At 38.8% G+C, this 16,876-nt stretch overlaps 1 protein-coding gene across 3 annotated transcripts in view; it reads left to right on the forward strand.

Moving 5' to 3' along the window:
• Nucleotides 1–8,685, forward strand: part of LOC137972066 (P2X purinoceptor 4-like) — a 23,266-nt gene extending 14,581 nt beyond the window's left edge. Inside the window, exons 6-13 of one of the 3 annotated variants that reach the window (XM_068819601.1) lie at nt 1,156–1,297; nt 2,231–2,316; nt 3,120–3,164; nt 3,343–3,433; nt 3,804–3,869; nt 4,756–4,872; nt 6,837–6,910; nt 7,383–8,685. In XM_068819601.1, coding sequence (XP_068675702.1) covers nt 1,156–1,297; nt 2,231–2,316; nt 3,120–3,164; nt 3,343–3,433; nt 3,804–3,869; nt 4,756–4,872; nt 6,837–6,875 — 586 coding nt within the window. In that variant the 3' untranslated portion in view covers nt 6,876–6,910; nt 7,383–8,685. The remainder of the gene's footprint in view (nt 1–1,155; nt 1,298–2,230; nt 2,317–3,119; nt 3,165–3,342; nt 3,434–3,803; nt 3,870–4,755; nt 4,873–6,836; nt 6,911–7,382) is intronic. The other 2 variants (XM_068820294.1, XM_068819125.1) reach the window with 2 other exon arrangements.
• Nucleotides 8,686–16,876: the final 8,191 nt, after the last annotated feature.

The raw sequence follows: 16,876 nt of genomic DNA on the forward strand, positions 1-16,876 counted from the left end.
TACTCTTATCGACAACAATGTTTGTCATCACAGTGGACTCACTCAGCTGTGCCTCGTGAGTACACAACACTTTGACCACTCTGGGAATTTAGTAAAAGCAGTCAGTGGTATTTAATATACAAATGGGTTAAAATAGTTCTTTCCCTGGTATGAGTCTATTTTGGCACCACTTACATCTTTGTGTATTTGGCAAAATATTATGCAGTGTATTCGAGAATAATACTGTAGGGTTATGGTTTTACTTTTTATCCTTATCCTTCACCTTCATCACCTTTTAACCTCTTTCACTTGTATGTCAAATCCATACTTTCCTTGCATAGGCCTCACATGCAACCAATCACATGTCAAGTTGAAGGAAAGTAAAATAAGCCACTTGCTATTCATGTAACTACATGTTTTACAAAATCAAATAGATGTTATTGAACTAGCGTGAGGTCCGTACCGGGAAAATGCTGGTTGACTTCCTTTTTTTGCAAGTTTATTTCAGGCTCGCCTGCTTCTATTTATACTGTTGTGGAAAGTAAAAATTTAATTTGTACTGGAACATGACTAAATATTGCAAAATTTAGACCGCTCAGAGAACCAATCAGAATTCTCCTTTTCAACTCGGACCAGTTTGCCCATGTAATAATGCACCTTATAGATCATTGTGCAATTTGACAGCCACTAGTCACTTTTTTTATATTCTCAAGTTTGCTAGACCATTAGGCAAATTACTGTAACTCAAGAAATGTGGGTTTATGATAAAAGGCCAAGGCCCAACTACCTGGAGAAAAATCTTGGAACCAACTATTAAACTCAACTACATAATTTTATTATGTTCTTAGCTTCTTAACCTTGTCCGTCAAGGGAATCAAAGATTCTTCAATATAAGATTTTCTTAACCCCTTCCTTCGTAATAGTGACATCTGTAGACTTTACTCTGTATAATGTGTGACAATTTCAATCGTCAATGAGAGGGGTAGGGGTGGGGAGGTTCAGTTGTGGAAGAATTAACTTTATCTATCTCCGCTCAAAACCATGTCCCCTTTTCAATCCATTGCAGTGATGAGTGATGGATTTTACTCTGTCTAATGCCAGTCAATTTTAAGCGTCAGTGGCAGCCTCACTGGTTACAGGGTTAAAAGTTTTAACAAACGATTTTGCTTTTTTTAGACGAAACATCAAGACTACAAGCAACAGTAGTTACTTGAAAGGTTGTACTTATGACCCTGATACTGCTCCTCTGTGTCCAATCTTCAAATTTGGGAAGATCTTGGAACTGGCCAACGTCAGTTTTGACGAAATAGCTTATCAGGTAACTGCACCCCATGCTCTTAAAGTGGTACTATGATCAAATTTTTACCTCTTGTTTTTTTGAGTGTATCACATAGAATTCCATGAAAGAATAAAATCGCCGTTTACCGTTTACAAATATCTGCATTAGTTCCGGAGATATTTAAGTTTAAAAAATGGGCAAAATATGAAAATGAAACGACTGATGACGTCATACACTCAACCCAATATTACATTGAGTATATAAATAGAGCTACCTGGGCCAATTTGCAGTGCAAAATATTGAAACTTGGCAGGCTAATAGTTCTATAGGAAACACACCTATGACTATAAAAAATTCTGTCACCATGGCAACTCACTCTTTTCCAGTCCCCACCCACTTAATTTCAGTATGCTGGTGATTTTCAGCTTGAAAATGCTAAACAAGGCTACAAAGTCGAGCTAACATATTTATAGGCTTGCTGGATCAAGTATATGAAGTGCTGTTACCAAATATCAAAATGGAACACCAGGGGTGGCCAGAAAAGCTTTTAATATGGGGGAGGTCTGGAACCCAGTATGTTGCCATGGTAACAGAGCTGTTAAGCTCATATTGTGAAGCACATTTAGTAGAACCTTCCTGCAAAGAATCAAACATTTCTGATACAAACTGGCTGAGATATCACTTTTCATCATATTTGAACAAAATCTGGTTGAGTGTATGACGTCATTACTTAGCTAATTTGCATATTTTAAAAACTTGAATATCTCTGGAACGAAAAGAGATATTTGAAAATAGTAAACAGCATTTTTCTTCTCATGCAGTCTACTTTTTTATGTTTTGAAATGGCTTAAATAGGAAAGATGTGATTTTCGTCATAGTACCACTTTAACAATATAGTTCCAGTTTTCAAAATGTTCACTAAACATATTGGGTGACCCAGACAGCTCCTAAATCCAAAAACTTTGATTGCAGGGTGGAGTCATGGCAATCATTATAACATGGAATTGCAACTTTGATCCTCTTTTGTACTCATGTGGGCCAGAGTACTCATTTAGAAGGTAATGGAACATCAACGAAATAATGTTTCAGGTCTGGTGAGCTTTGATCTCATAGTCCATTTCTGCTTGAAAGTTCCCATAACCTCAATTTGTTTTTATTTTGAAAAAAGTCAAATTTCAGAACCTTTAGTTTTAACATGTAAAATTTATTTTTGCATTGATTTGTTGAGATTTCGCTTCTAACAGGCCACATGAGTTTTGTAAAGTTGACCCAATTGTCAGGCGTTTGTCCCACAGCTGAGCTGCTGAGAGGCATGTGTAACTTTCCCTGAGATGTTGTCACAAGCTGTTTTACATTCTAGTTTTGAAAGAATCTTTGTAATGCAAAACAGTTTGTAACGTCACCTAAGGAAGAGGCCCATACCTCATGCTGGCTCAGCCGTTGGACTAAGACTTCTGGTTTTAGTTAAATTTTAGGGCACACTGATTTGTGAAATGTTGAAGAGAAAATGGCAGATTGAATATTGCAATGTAAAGTAAAGAATATAGGCTGGGGCACTTTTAATAATGGCCCACATTCACGTACCTTGACTGAAATTTGTGTAACACAAAATGTTGTTTCCCACATGATTTACCCGTGTGAGTGCATTCAGCCAATCAGATTATGCAATTACTTTTGGGAAAAAATTATAAGGGCCTTTAATAGAAACAGCATTTAATTATTTCACATTAAATTTTGATTCTGTGTCAATATAAATAGTTAAAATAATAAATATTATTAATACCTTATTGTTTTTTGAATTTGCCTGCTTATCAAGATGGAAGCTTTAAATGATTGTATGTAATATTTTTTTAAAAATTAGGTTGGATGACTCTGAAGCTCCAATTGCCCCAGGGTACAATTTCAGGTATGGCATTTCTATATTAGGGTGACATTATCATGATTGCATAATTATTCCAAGGAGGAAAAGTTTCTTTTTGTAAATTGAATTTATTATCATTATCAACTATGCTTATTATATATAATCAATGGAAATCTTTCAAATTGTAAATACATGTAAACTGCTCTTTAATGTTTGGTTTCAGATTTGCCAAATACTATGTTCAAGACAATGTTCTACACAGGATACTGATTAAGGCTTATGGAGTTCGATTTGTGATACTTGTCTATGGACAGGTAAGAAAAATAATGCTTCTTTGTGAAGAACCATCACTGATGCGTTGACGTTGGAGTTGGGGTAAAAAGGAAGGTGGGACCAAGAGAAGCAGGGAAGGCACAAAGAAACAGAGGTTCATTGTTTTGAATTCCGTCGAAGCCGCCTGAATTTTTCAGGTGTCTATAGGGTGACAATAATAATTGGGCAGACCACAACGCTCCATGGCACCCCTTCACTTCACCTTCCTTTTCAGTTTTATTATGTTGCTTCTCTTGAAATAACATTTTGTCAACCAACAGAATATCTTAGAGTGTTCGTAACCAAAGGGATGGTATGGTTATGCCTGAATTGTTTTTTATAGCAAAATGATTACTTTTATCCATTCTTTAGGGTGGTAAATTCAGTCCAATTCCGTTGTTCCTTAACTTGGGTTCTGGTCTTGCTCTGCTTGGTATTGTAAGTGTTAAAATTAGGACTTCAATTTAGTCACTTTTAAATTAATGCGTAATGTTTACTAGCCTTATTGTAAAACAAAGTATTTTGGTCAGCACATATGTCAGAGTTTAAAAGTTCTCATCTTACAAATGCAAAAGTACAATGTACTGTATAAGTTAGCTTGGTAAAATTCCCTCCCCCATCTTTTCAGAACAATTTATGTATAATAGGTGTAATGCTGGCACATTGGTCATGAACCATGCCTCTTAGCTCTGTGATAGTATGTGGACTGATCGAGTTACAGTCACTGACTCAAGGGTTTTTTTCTCTGGGTAAGGAAAGGCAAGGAAAGGAACTTTATTTAAGTGTCTAGTCGTTCTAGCGATGGAGTGCTAATTGGGGACACTGTAAACTGAAATGAACAATGAAAGTAAATCAAGTCAAATGTTGGTTTTTGAGGAGAGAGGAAACGGGAGTGCCCGGAGAAAACCTCTCGGTGCAGAGTAGAGAACCAACAAACTCAACCCACATATGACGCCGAGTCCGGGAATCGAACCCGGGCGACATTGGTGGGAGGCGAGTGCTCTTACCACTCCGCCATCCCCTGCAACAGGTACTCCTGTTTCCTCCTTCATCGAAATTGACTCATAGCTAATGATTTTATGTGGCTGTGATGCTGTGCTCTGACATCATGCAGACATGGACTGTATAGCAGCTGCCAGAGGTACCATTATTTTGTATACTTTTCAGCCCGATATTGTGAGCCACTTGATGGCTCTGAAAAGACCCATACAAGGATAGGTCAATCAAGTATATTATATTACTTATGATTTAAGTTTGTTCAATATGGCATAACATAGGATTCACTTCTGTTAAAGTAAGATGTTTTTTTTTTTCTCCTCTTTAGGCAACAGTGCTTTGTGACATAGTGGTTCTTTATGTACTCCAAAAGAAATATTTCTATAGAGAAAAGAAATATCTTTTAGTTGATGATGTGGAGAGCAACTCTCATACTGATTACCAGGTAGTTTTTACTGTTAACTGTGCCAAAGTGATATGAAAGGGTACAAAAGGGAGAATTGATGCTTGCACTTATCTGGACAATCTAAGAAGTTGTCTCTTTTAGACACCTGAAAAATTCAGGTGGTTTGGACCCATAACTTAATCAATCCTTTTTCATATCATTGAGTGTCACAGGTCACAAGTCACAGGTCAATGTTTTAATTACCAAATACAGAGAGAATCCTAAACATTCGTTAAAGCTAAACTTAGGCCTAATTAGGCCTAAACAAAAGTTTTTAGACCTAATGTTAGCATTTGTAAACGGTTAGGGTTGTTTCAGTATTGGTAAAACAATGACCAGTGACTTGTACCTTCCCCAAGATGTGCAGTTGTTACACAATTTTAAGATAGAATAGATTTATTTATTGATGATGACTCTGGAATACTCAGAAAAAATCTGAGTGCTACTTTGCAGGAATTGAACCTACGACCCTGTTACATGTATTTCTAATAAGTTCGGATGCTTTACCACTGAGCTATATGAGACTCATGGGAGCTCAAAGGCCATTAATCTAGGTTCCTGTGAACATATGACATCTCTTTCAGTACATATTTTAGGATTATTATGTGATATAGACAAAATGACCTGCATGCATAAAATTTAGAATACTGCTACTATTACTACTACCATTACTACTTAACTACCACTTCTTAGTCTACTACCACAACTCCTACTACTACTCCCGGGAGGGGAGGGGGGTACTTCCAGAAAAATTACCGTTACCCTATTCAGACCAAAATCTGTGATTTTCCTTACCCTATTTCAGACCTGTGTTATAATCCATTCCCTACATGTAGGTCTGACCAATCTTAGAGGCAATGTTTATACTGGAGTGTGTGACAAGCTGTTACAGCAAATACACGGTTGGCGTCAACATTTGGAAATGGTCTTATCGCCTAATGATGAAGAAGTAGCTTCGTCTAAAAACATACCCAATTCAAGACTAGAGTGCACAAATCATACCCTATTTCAGACCAAAATGCTCAAAATTGATACCCTATTTCAGACCAAAACGGTAAAACACCATACCCTTTGGCGCCGCACATACCTATATAGCCCATATAAAGGAGTATCCCCCCTCCCCCGGGCTACTACCACTACTACTGCCACATAACTATCACTACTTAGTCTACTACTACTACTACTACTACTACTACTACCAACACCAACACCACCACCACCACCACCACCACCACCACTACTAAAACAGTAGATAGCGTTGAAGGCATGCTCTGATTGGCTTACTCAAACTCCTCAAGAAGCTAGAGTCGCTCTCGGCTATCGCCTCGAACGACTCTTACGCTTCTCTCGGGCTTAGCAACCTCCCGCATGCACCATATATCCTTTGCTATTCACCTCCAAGTACATGTAACCTGCACGGAATTTGCGCCCGAAACTATTGTAATCGTTGCACGCATAAATCAGTTTCAATCATCCTTTTTGTCCTATTTACTTCGCTGCTTCACGACTCGGTAAATATCCACCACTAGCCACCTCCACCACTTCGATGAATAGTGGTTAACTATACTCGACTAAAACATACACAGGCTAGTATGTAAAAACCTTATAAAAAGGTAGTTGTTGTGTGCCAGTCCCTTAGCTTAAAAATTCTTTGAAACAACGAGTTGATGATGGTAATCTATCACTTTTTTTAGCTGTTTCAAACGTTAGTCCCTTGTAGGAGCGGATTGAGGAATTGCTGGTTGCTAGTGGTTTAATACAGGAGATGACCGAGCTTTGCCATCATTGGTCCACCATCATTGGTGGACATGCAAATAAATATTAATAATCATTAATAAAATGAAAAGCTTTTAATGGTTACGTAGGGCATACAATTTGTTTCAAAGCATCTTTGTCTTTGGTACTGTTTCAATAAGTACTGTACCAACAAAGGCATTTTCTTTTATTAATTTGTATGTGATCAGTATGAGCTTGTCGATCAACAGCACTCATCAGAAGAGTGACCCAGAAGACGAATAAGTATTTTGCTACGCGAAAGGTACTGCTTATCCTGTTGAACGATTTTCCATGACTTATATTTTTTCAAGTATCCTGTGGTTTAGCTGTGAGTGCTAGCAACTGTTTGATGGGATTAAAAGCAGTAGATCTTGTTAGGTGTTGGTAGTTCAAGTGGACCTTCAGCTAGACTATGAACTCGTCACAATAGACTATTTACCACTCAAATCGCCCTCTTGTACATATTCTAGAAGGTGAAGTTTAAAACCAAAAACAGGCACATTTATCCTTATCAATTTAATATCATGTTAAATGTCCTCGTCATTATCATTATCTCTATTTGGATGGAAAGACGAAAACTGATTTGTAGCCATGTAAAAACTCAGAGTTAACGAAGGCAAAGTTTCCTCGTTTTTGTAAAGTGGTAGTAAAATCGTCAGTTGGTTATTCGTTGATGGTTGCACAATTTGTGTATGAGAAACTGTACGTCACATTTTTTTTCTATGGCATTGCAGAATTCTCGTGGCCTCCACAATGCAAACAGTATGGACAGTGGACGTTATTCAACTTTGCAGAATGAGGATCACTATGAAGACAATACCCAAGGGAATCGATGACATCGTATCGTGAATGCTTTTTCTACCCTTAAATCACGTACGTTTCTAAGAAGGTTTTGCCTTTTTTTCCGTTCAAAGTGAACTTCCGCTGCAACAAAAGATAACTTAAAACCACAGAAGTAATGTTTACAAACAAATTTGGGGACATTTTTTTCTAAAGAAAGCGTATGTATCTGAAATAAGTCAATTTCAAGTTTCACCGCTAACGCCATGTTGAATCATTGTGACATGTTGTCCTGTTTTAATTATTTATAAAAAAAGCCCTTTCTTTCAGATCAAGAGGGCAACCGTAAAACGTCTCTTGAGAGATCAAGCATGGCGTTTACGTGAAACGGGAAACGCGGAACGATGGGCTGCTCCTTGTCATCAGTAAAAGCATGAAATTATGTTATTCTAACTCGTCTCTCGCTTTTGAAAAGTTATTTGTCACCTGCTGTTAACAGGCAAGAAATGAGCTCATATCAAATGAGTTGCTTCCATTTTTGGCAAAACGCAAATTTTAGTCCGACGTTTGCCATTCGTCGTAAACGTGATACTTAATATCTCTACTATCATCCAAGATGGCGACGCCTGGGAAATTTGAAAACAAAGGATTTTTAAATTCATGTTTTTTACGACACAAACGCTCTTTTTTGAAAAAAATTGGAAACCCCTTGCGAAAGACTTTGGCAAGTGTTCAACTCGCATTTATAAAGAGGTCATTCACGAGAGGCACTAACTGAGATATGGAAATAGGCCATGTCCAACGTGATTTTCCCAAAAAAGTTGGTATTTTCTGGTATGTAGTAGTTTTTTAAAAATGTTTTTGCCAATTGTAGGTTAGCCTGAACAGTGCAGGCGCAGGCGTAATGAACCCAATGCACGAACTCAGAACGTGTTGTCTTTGTTGTACAAGTTCTATTGGGTATAGCCCAATCGTTAGATTCAGTTTTTATTATACAACTTCAGGGAAGTAGCATAACTTAATTTTAATTTAAAATACAATCAAGTGCCAAATTTTAGCAACGGATTGAATAATGCAATCCATCCAGGAATTAGCCACATTTAAGAGCAGCCGTAATATATATATATATATATATATATATATATAAGTCTCCGCTTTTCGAATGGTGTAAATGTTGTAATCGGACATATTCTAGTTAAGTACATGTAAATAACAACGTAGCAGTAAAATTTTCAAGTAAAAGTATAATTCTCAAGTTTTGCTTTGTGCATTCAGTTTTCTTTCATGCCTATTACTGAAGGGAGGGAACAAGTTATATCCGATTCTTGTGACCATTTTGTACGTGTGTACAAAAGCAAAGCAATTTCATTCCGAGGTCCTTCCGAGGACAAGAGTATTTTTCGGTAAGGGAAACCCCGAATGGTTAGCTATTACCTTAAAAAGCCACTTGTAGAATACAATATAATACAATACATAGTTTTACGTAACCGACTTCACTCCATAGGGGCTTTTCAGGGCCAATAAAACACAATGAACGAAACGACAGAACAAAACAACAAAAACAACAACAACAACAACAAAAGCTTTTAAGAATCCCGACTGGCCGGAGGCAAACCAGTTGGCTTTTTACAAGTACAGTGGCCAGCCGTGAAGTTGAAGCAGGGACTACCAGGATCAAATTCAATTAGTGATCGTAACGGGTCTTGAACCTGGATCTCCGGATCTCAAGGTAAACGCGCTAACCACTAGGCCACACTGCCTCCCCTTGCGTTGTGCAAAATATCCCTGCCGGTCCCTCCCAAGGAAAGTAAATTCGTCGGATCTTAAGTCTGCACATGACTCTTCTAAGAGCAGCGGCAACGCGCGGCAATGACGTCTGAAATCAGCACAAACTCGGACAAAGTTTGAAGAGTAATGACTGTAACTTATAAAGTTAGAGCGAGTTTCAATCGTGTCGTAAAACCAAAACCAAAGTAATTACTTTGGCCAATCAAAAAAGACGGAGACAATCCAGTAAACCAATCAAAAATCGAAGTAATTACACGTAGCCGACACAAGGCGGGGGAAAATGTGCACGCGTGCGCCACAATTGGTTTTGGTTTCACTTCTGATTGGTTGAAAAAATGGCGCGAGAACTTTGAACCAATCACTGAGAGAAGTAATCATTAACCAAAGCTATTTGCTGATTACTTTCGATACTCAATTGAAAACCGCTCTACCATTCAAACCAAACTCATTTCGACTCTCGCGCCGGTGTCTTTAAGATCCTCGCTCAGTGGCGTAAATTTTTTGGATGAGATGTAAATATGGTGTCTTCATAGGCTAAGGGAGGAGGCTACAACTCCATCACTAGGTTTATGTAACGGCATTTTCACAGGTCAAGCTATCTTTACACGATTTCTTTAATAAAATTTGTCTTGCACGAGTGACCATTCTGAATCCCATCAAGGGTAATAATTTCTTAATGCAAGGCTCGTGATTAGCTGGAAAGATCTGCTTTCGCGGGAAAATCAATCTTTGAATAACTCTCTCTGTAAAAACGCCGTTCCACAAATACAATGAAGTTGTACGCCTTTAGGCATGCGCTCATGGCCAAAGCTATCCCAAGAATCCATTTATATTTCTGTTCGCCAATTTGACGAAAAGGAAATAGAGTGCGTTCATTAATAGTAATTAGCGTCCTTTTCCTTCAACAAGAAGCAAATAGGTGTCAGGGTGGAATTAATGAGCCAAACTTCCAAACAATAGGCGTTGATAGTAACCGCCGGTTGATAGTGATAGTTTTTTTTTTAGATAAGATTTTATGAATGGTTTGGCCGGCGTGAGCATGTTCTGACAAGGTAGAGTTTCCTTTTTGAAAGAAAAACTATGTTTTGGTGTTCTTTTACATGTGTACCATAGTGGTGTTTAGTTTGTTTATTACATACGGGGCTAAATTACTGAACGCTGATTGGCGGAGACTAAGGGCATTTTTTCTTAATCGAGAGGGCGTGATTACTTGATCCTGATGGGTTAATAGTTGTTTATCCAAAGCAAGCGTCTTTCTTCCAGATTCTGACTCTGGTTAAACTGTTTTTTAGTCCACATGTAAAATACATTATCAGCGCTATTTCTGTTGACAGCAACGATTTTTATGATTAAACTTCAATAATATTTATTTATTAATAATATTTTTTTATTAACTTATAATGCGCCAATATCAATATACATTTTCATCGGCGATATAAACCGAATCAGAGCGTGTTTGCTGTAATTTTAAGATGAAAGTGTTCATTGAATCGGTTCTGTCATTTAAGTTGATTGTCATTTATCACGGCATTGAACGGGCTTCCCTCGGCAATTTTGCCCTTTATGTGATAAACATTTAATCGCAATGTGCCCTCGTGCAATTCAGGATTAAGATGGCTCAAACCAGTTTTAACACTCGAAAGAAACATTCTTACTGGAAGGATTGACACTACAACACTTTATCACTTAACAGCAATGTTAGAGCGGTTTTCAAACGAGTGTCGTAAAACCAAAACCAAAGTAATTACTTTGGCCAATCAAAAAGGACGGAGACAATCCAGTAAACCAATCAAAACACGAAGTAATAATACGTAGCCGACACAAAGCGCGGGAAAATGTGCACGCGCGAGCTACGATTGATTTTGGTTTCACTTCTGATTGGTTGAAAAAGTGGCGCGAGACCTTTGAACCAATCACTGAGTGAAGTAATGCAAAACCAAAGTAATTATCTAATTAATTTCGACACTCAATTGAAAACCATTCTATGGTACCATATCAAACACCAATTATTGCTGAAAATGATTCGGTCATTTTTGTGATGTAAAACGTTACCGTGGCAACAGGAAAGCCCTGCAAAAATATCACATATTTTGGCTTTAGCTGCTCATATCTCAAAAACAAACTCGGTGACCCCCATTTTTTATTTCCGAAATGTAATCAGTATGCCAGAATGAACTATCTGCAAAGTTTAAAAATTGTATGGAGGGCATTCGGAGCCACCTTAAATAATTGAGAATTTAAGGTAGCTCTAACCCGCTCCACAATTTTTTTTTTAACTTTGCAGAGAGTTTCATCTTGGCCCGCTGATCACGTTTGTGCAACGGGTTTGTTTTTCAGATATGAGCAACCAGTTTTCCAAGGCTTTCCCGTTGCCATGGTAACTTGTTACATCACAAAAATGACTGCATCTTGTTAAGCAATATTTGATGTTTCACATAGTACCGTAACATTGCTGTTACGTGATAAAGTGTCTCTTGAAAGTGTTGAAACTGGTTTGAGCCACCTTAATTTCACTTGAAGTTTCAAAGTTTTCCAAATTGCCCGAGTTGGAGTTTTGTGAAAACTGAAAATACGCGTGACATTAATCCGAAATTGCCATCGGGCCCATGCGATTACATATACTTATTGTGAACGTTTCACAATCATTGCGCATGCACGGTACAGCAAATAAAGAGAGTTTGTTGTTCCCCGGGTACAGGATACTCGGGTTTTTTTTTCTGAAATATGATGTAACGTCAGGAGTGGTTTTTGGGCAACTGTAACGTTGTTGCTACACAAAATTTTAAGTATAGTCGCTCCTTAATCTCACGATCACTCTGAAACATAGAAAGACACTTCTTAAGTGAGAAACGGTTAGTTATGGACATCTTTGTAGCGAAAAGGATGGTGAGAATAATAAGCGAGAAATTGTTGGCCGTATGCGTGCCTCCGATTTTTCCCGATTTTTTTTTCCGAATTATGCAAGAGTGAATCATTTCTGGGGGGCTGGCCAGAGCACCTGTTGTCTCAAAATTTCCCTCCTCCGTTCTATAAACATTTAAATTGACAAAAGACAAATGTCCATCATGTTCATGATCAATGGTGAATTGGATAGACGGCTGAATCGTGTTCAAATGCGACAGGAGGCGTTTTGTTTTATTCACGGATACCAAAGTGATAACATCGTCGACGCCGGTATCGTTCTAAACGGTTCGAAACGGGAGCACCATAGCCAAGTCAAAAATCTGTTGATAGTAACTGCCATTGTGAAAAATACTTATCTACTAGATGAATAGGTGTGCTACACACGGAGAATTCTAAAGTAGCCAGGCAACTAGTCAAACGTCTTACGCACGCCCTCGGCTTCACTCTCCGCAAGGGAAACTGGAGCCTTCGACCATGGGCGAAAGAACACGAAGAGAGATCGATAAGGCATCGGGTCCTTTCGCGTCGACACATGAAACGCCTGGAACATGGAGTTATGATAGTGGGCGTACCACAGGTACCCTCTGAACAAGCCGAGTGGTGTGGAAAAGAAAGACATCAAGCTCCATTTGTTCAAAAGGTGGATAACGCTATTGCTATCCACTGGATAAATCCATTGGATAGCGGAATTGGTTTCGTTACGACTTATCCACTGGATAGTGATTTATCCAGTCGATAGCGCTATCCATCGTTTGAACAACTGGGACCAGATTTATCATCCAGCACGGGCAAAGATGTCCTTTGTTTAAGGGCAGTGTCTTCTCTCAGTCTGGTTTCTGTAATTATAATGGAAAGATTGACTGGAATTTTAGTGGAGAGGGGAATGATAACTATTCGTATTTTGCCCTACGAGTTACAATGCAAACAGAGCCCTCCTACCTTAAGGAAGGCTCTGTTCGCGTGCATCTAATTAGGGTCAATCTCGACATCTCTTTCGCAGGATGCCTACGTGTTTGACCTCTTACACGATGTACAGTGTAACTCCCAGCAACAAAAGACTAGCAACGTAGTTCGAAACCGCGTAAGTCGGAGAACTAATTAACAAATGAAACAATGGATATGAAATGAAATTTGGAAAGATCATGGCCGTTAGATACGCAACATAAGCAGTTGCAAGAAAGCCGTCAAAATCCGGGGATAAACGGGATTTGAGCCCATGACCGTTCAATTGCGCTGCACTTTCTCTACATGCCAACTGAGTCATTAAGCCATCTGGATGCTGATTCGATTGCAAGTTCAAGTTATATCCCGTAAGAGGAGAATGAATTGCTTGTTTTATTTCATAATATATAGATTTAGGCATGCCTTAAAAACGGAGCTCCCTGGTTATTTATTCTTAAAATAATAAGTTAACCTGGCTTGAGCCTGGGATCCAATCGAAAACCAGTACCTGGTCAGTGGTCAACTTCAAAAAAGCTGAGCTCAATGAGCTCTGAACTTGAGCTCGCGATATGGTCACGTGATACTGGTCACATTGACATACATGGAGGGGTGGACTGTCGTATGGTCGTACGGTGACCAAAACCAAATTCTCTCGCACATTTGGGTTACCATTATTTTCTTACCCATGGTGTTCCGCACGCGTGCCTTCGGCTCGCGGAGCTCCCATATGAATCATTTATTCTAAAAATCATGCGAAACAATTATTCTCAAAAGAAAAAGAAGAGAAACAGAGAGGCTACTTACAAATCGTCACACAGCAGTGAAGGCTTGTGCCCTTGTTTTTATTGCTTGCCAAAAATCTCAGCTACAGTTGGAAGGTCACCCCATATGAGGCCCCCAATATGAATCCCCAACCTACCATATCAAGCCCCTACCTACGGTATCGGGCCCCTACACACGATATCAGGCTCCAACAAAAAGCAGCAGTCTTTGCTCTTATTTAACACTCTTTACTCTCCGTACAGTGAGTAAAAGTCGCAAACATTTCAATCCCTTCCATGTTTTTATGAAATGGCTCCGGACCCCCTTTTGATTTGGTTTTGGGGCTATAGGTTTCTATGGGCCCCAACCAAAACCGAAAAAAAAGCGACTCCGGACTCCTTTTTGCGGGCCAAGAGCACTGTGTAAATGTGTCTCCAACTCAAATAAAAATCTGCCAGGAAAGGGCCTTAAGGCCAGTTTTATGATCAGCCAAACAATGCAAATTGTTGGCTGGGAAAACGGTAAAAAAAATTGGTTCGAGCCCCTTTTTAATCGTCCGGACCCAGTTTTTTCTTCAGTAAATGGGCCTTTAGAGTTTGCATTTGCGAAGCATAGGATACTGATCTGTCGTCTCTTCTAGTTATCCGCAGAGTATCATCGAATTAAAGACGTCACTAGTTGTCTCCTCAAGGCTTGAAAAATATTGAGGCTAATGTCCTCCAAAAGATCACGAGAATTACAGAACCTAATACGAGGAGGGGGCTTGATATTGAAGGTTGAACATTGTCGCTCGACTCTCGACTCAATCAATTTTGTTTTTCTATATTCTAAACGTGAAGTACCTACCAAAATTTCGTGACTGGCATACATGAGGTACCTACCGACTCTCGACTCAATTAATTTGAGGGGAAAAATATTATGTTAATACAGTTGTCCGACGTTGTCTGGGCATTATAGTTTCCATTTGTTCGTACGCACTCGTAACTCGATCAACTTTTTCAACCAATGCAGGGACGGATTTAGGGGGACCGTGGGGGGCTGCCGCCCCCCGTTTTTCTCTGTATTTAAAGAACTTCTGTAACCAATCTTCTTTCAAGTGGTACACTGTACATCAGGCGGTTTTAATTTAGATAATGATTACTTCAGTTTCAGAGCTTTTCCTATTTCAAATACAGTTTGCCTTGATGGATATACATCACGTATGAAAAATTGAATATATAATCAGAAACCCATAAGGGTTGAAACATGTAACGCGCGTTCACAGCTTCCGAATATTCAGTGCGAACTGATTGGTTGAAAGTTTCAGTGCTAAGTACCATATCTGGAAATCCCTCGCTCTTGTTGTTCCAAATATGGTACTTAGCAAATTGAATATTCAGAAGCCCAGCACACAAGGGGCCGTTACACGTTTCAACCCTTATGGGTTTCTGATATAATGCATATCAATATGAAAAATTATGATTAAAGGCTCACTGTTTTTAAAAAATCCGATCGAGACGTTAAATTTAACAGGAGTTTCTCCATTTTATGAAATGACTTTTCAAGCTTTTTGTAACAGCGTTAAAGTGCCGTAAGCAACGTTAAATGTAAATGAGAATATGTGAATAAAACGTGAATGTGTGTCGTTTGATTTGAAGCTCATTACTCAGCTTTATTTGAAGCCGCGCGCTCCTTTCTCTTTAACATCAATTTCGGTCACGTAACGGACATTTAAGGCCCTTTCACAACAATCCCGTAGAAAAAATAAACACGTTATTTGCTGGTGTAGGTCGGTCCTTATTGGGATAAACTGTGCCCGCGGTCTCGAGTATATCCCTAGGCCGCATTTTAGGCCTCTGGCACAGTTTTTCCCAATACGAACCTCCCGGTCGGCAAATAACATATCTAATATAAATATAGTAAAGTTATGATCCTCGCAGTTATGAACGAAATTTTCGCAATTTCATGTATCACTTCGTTCATACATTCTAAATGTTAGGAGACTGGAAAATGTTTGCTTTTCGCACAAATTAAGAAGTACTTACCCTAATTTTGTGAAGGGCATACATGAAGTACGGCCTTGCATGAAGTACCCAAATTTACAATTACATTGATCCGACCGCTCATGCGGCTGGTACAAAACGCACGTCACAGGTCATTGTTTTACCTACACAGAAAGTATCCTTAACATTCATAAAAGCTAACCTTAGGCCTAAAAACTTTTCTTTAGGCCTAATTAGGCCTAAAATTAGCTTTCATGAATCTTTAGGATACTTTTCTTTAGGCCTAATTAGGCCTAAGGTTAGCTTTTATGAATGTTTAGGATACTTTCTGTATAGGTTAAATAATGACCTGTGAGCTGTGACCTGTGCCCTGTGACCTGCGTTTTGTACCTGCCGCCGCTCATGCATCATCAAAAATCAAATTAACCAATCAAAAAGCACAGATTAATAATTTTGTCTCTCTTGGGAGAAATCTGTGCTATTCAATGGTGCATTACTTCTGTCCACATCGTCTGACAGTAACAAAAACCTGAGCGAAGCTTGAAAATCGAGCAGGATTTTGAGGTTGCAGAGCCATGTAAATTTGATGATTTTTGGCACGATGCTAGTAAAATTATCGACTTTCTACCTGCCCAAGGTTGGGGAGGCGAGCGACCTTTGGAAGTGGGAGAAATTCGGATAAATTCTAGAGGCACTCGGCCTTGAGCAGTCTTGGAAGTTGCACACCTTGTCTATTTATATTGTATGTGACGACACGTGGGACCTGAAGAGGAAATCGAAGCGTCCCAAAAACCCATCAAATCACTCAGGACAACGCAGAAAATAGTAGGTGAGTGAACTTTATTTATCTGACTGTCCATAAAATGAATTTTCGAAAAGGAACATCGCGATTTGAAGTTTTTATGGAACATTTTGTTCGATTAGTTGAATCGGCATATACAACTGTCTCAAAATAACGTGACGTCATGCGCTCTCGCATCCTTAGGGTTGTCTGCCTGTGATGTAGCTGAGAACTATGGATATGCAAGTGCAAAATCCACAGGTGAATATTAAACTCTCTTTTATTATTA

This window comes from Montipora foliosa, chromosome 1 (genome assembly GCF_036669935.1).
Source record: "Montipora foliosa isolate CH-2021 chromosome 1, ASM3666993v2, whole genome shotgun sequence".
NCBI classification, from domain to species: domain Eukaryota; kingdom Metazoa; phylum Cnidaria; class Anthozoa; order Scleractinia; family Acroporidae; genus Montipora; species Montipora foliosa.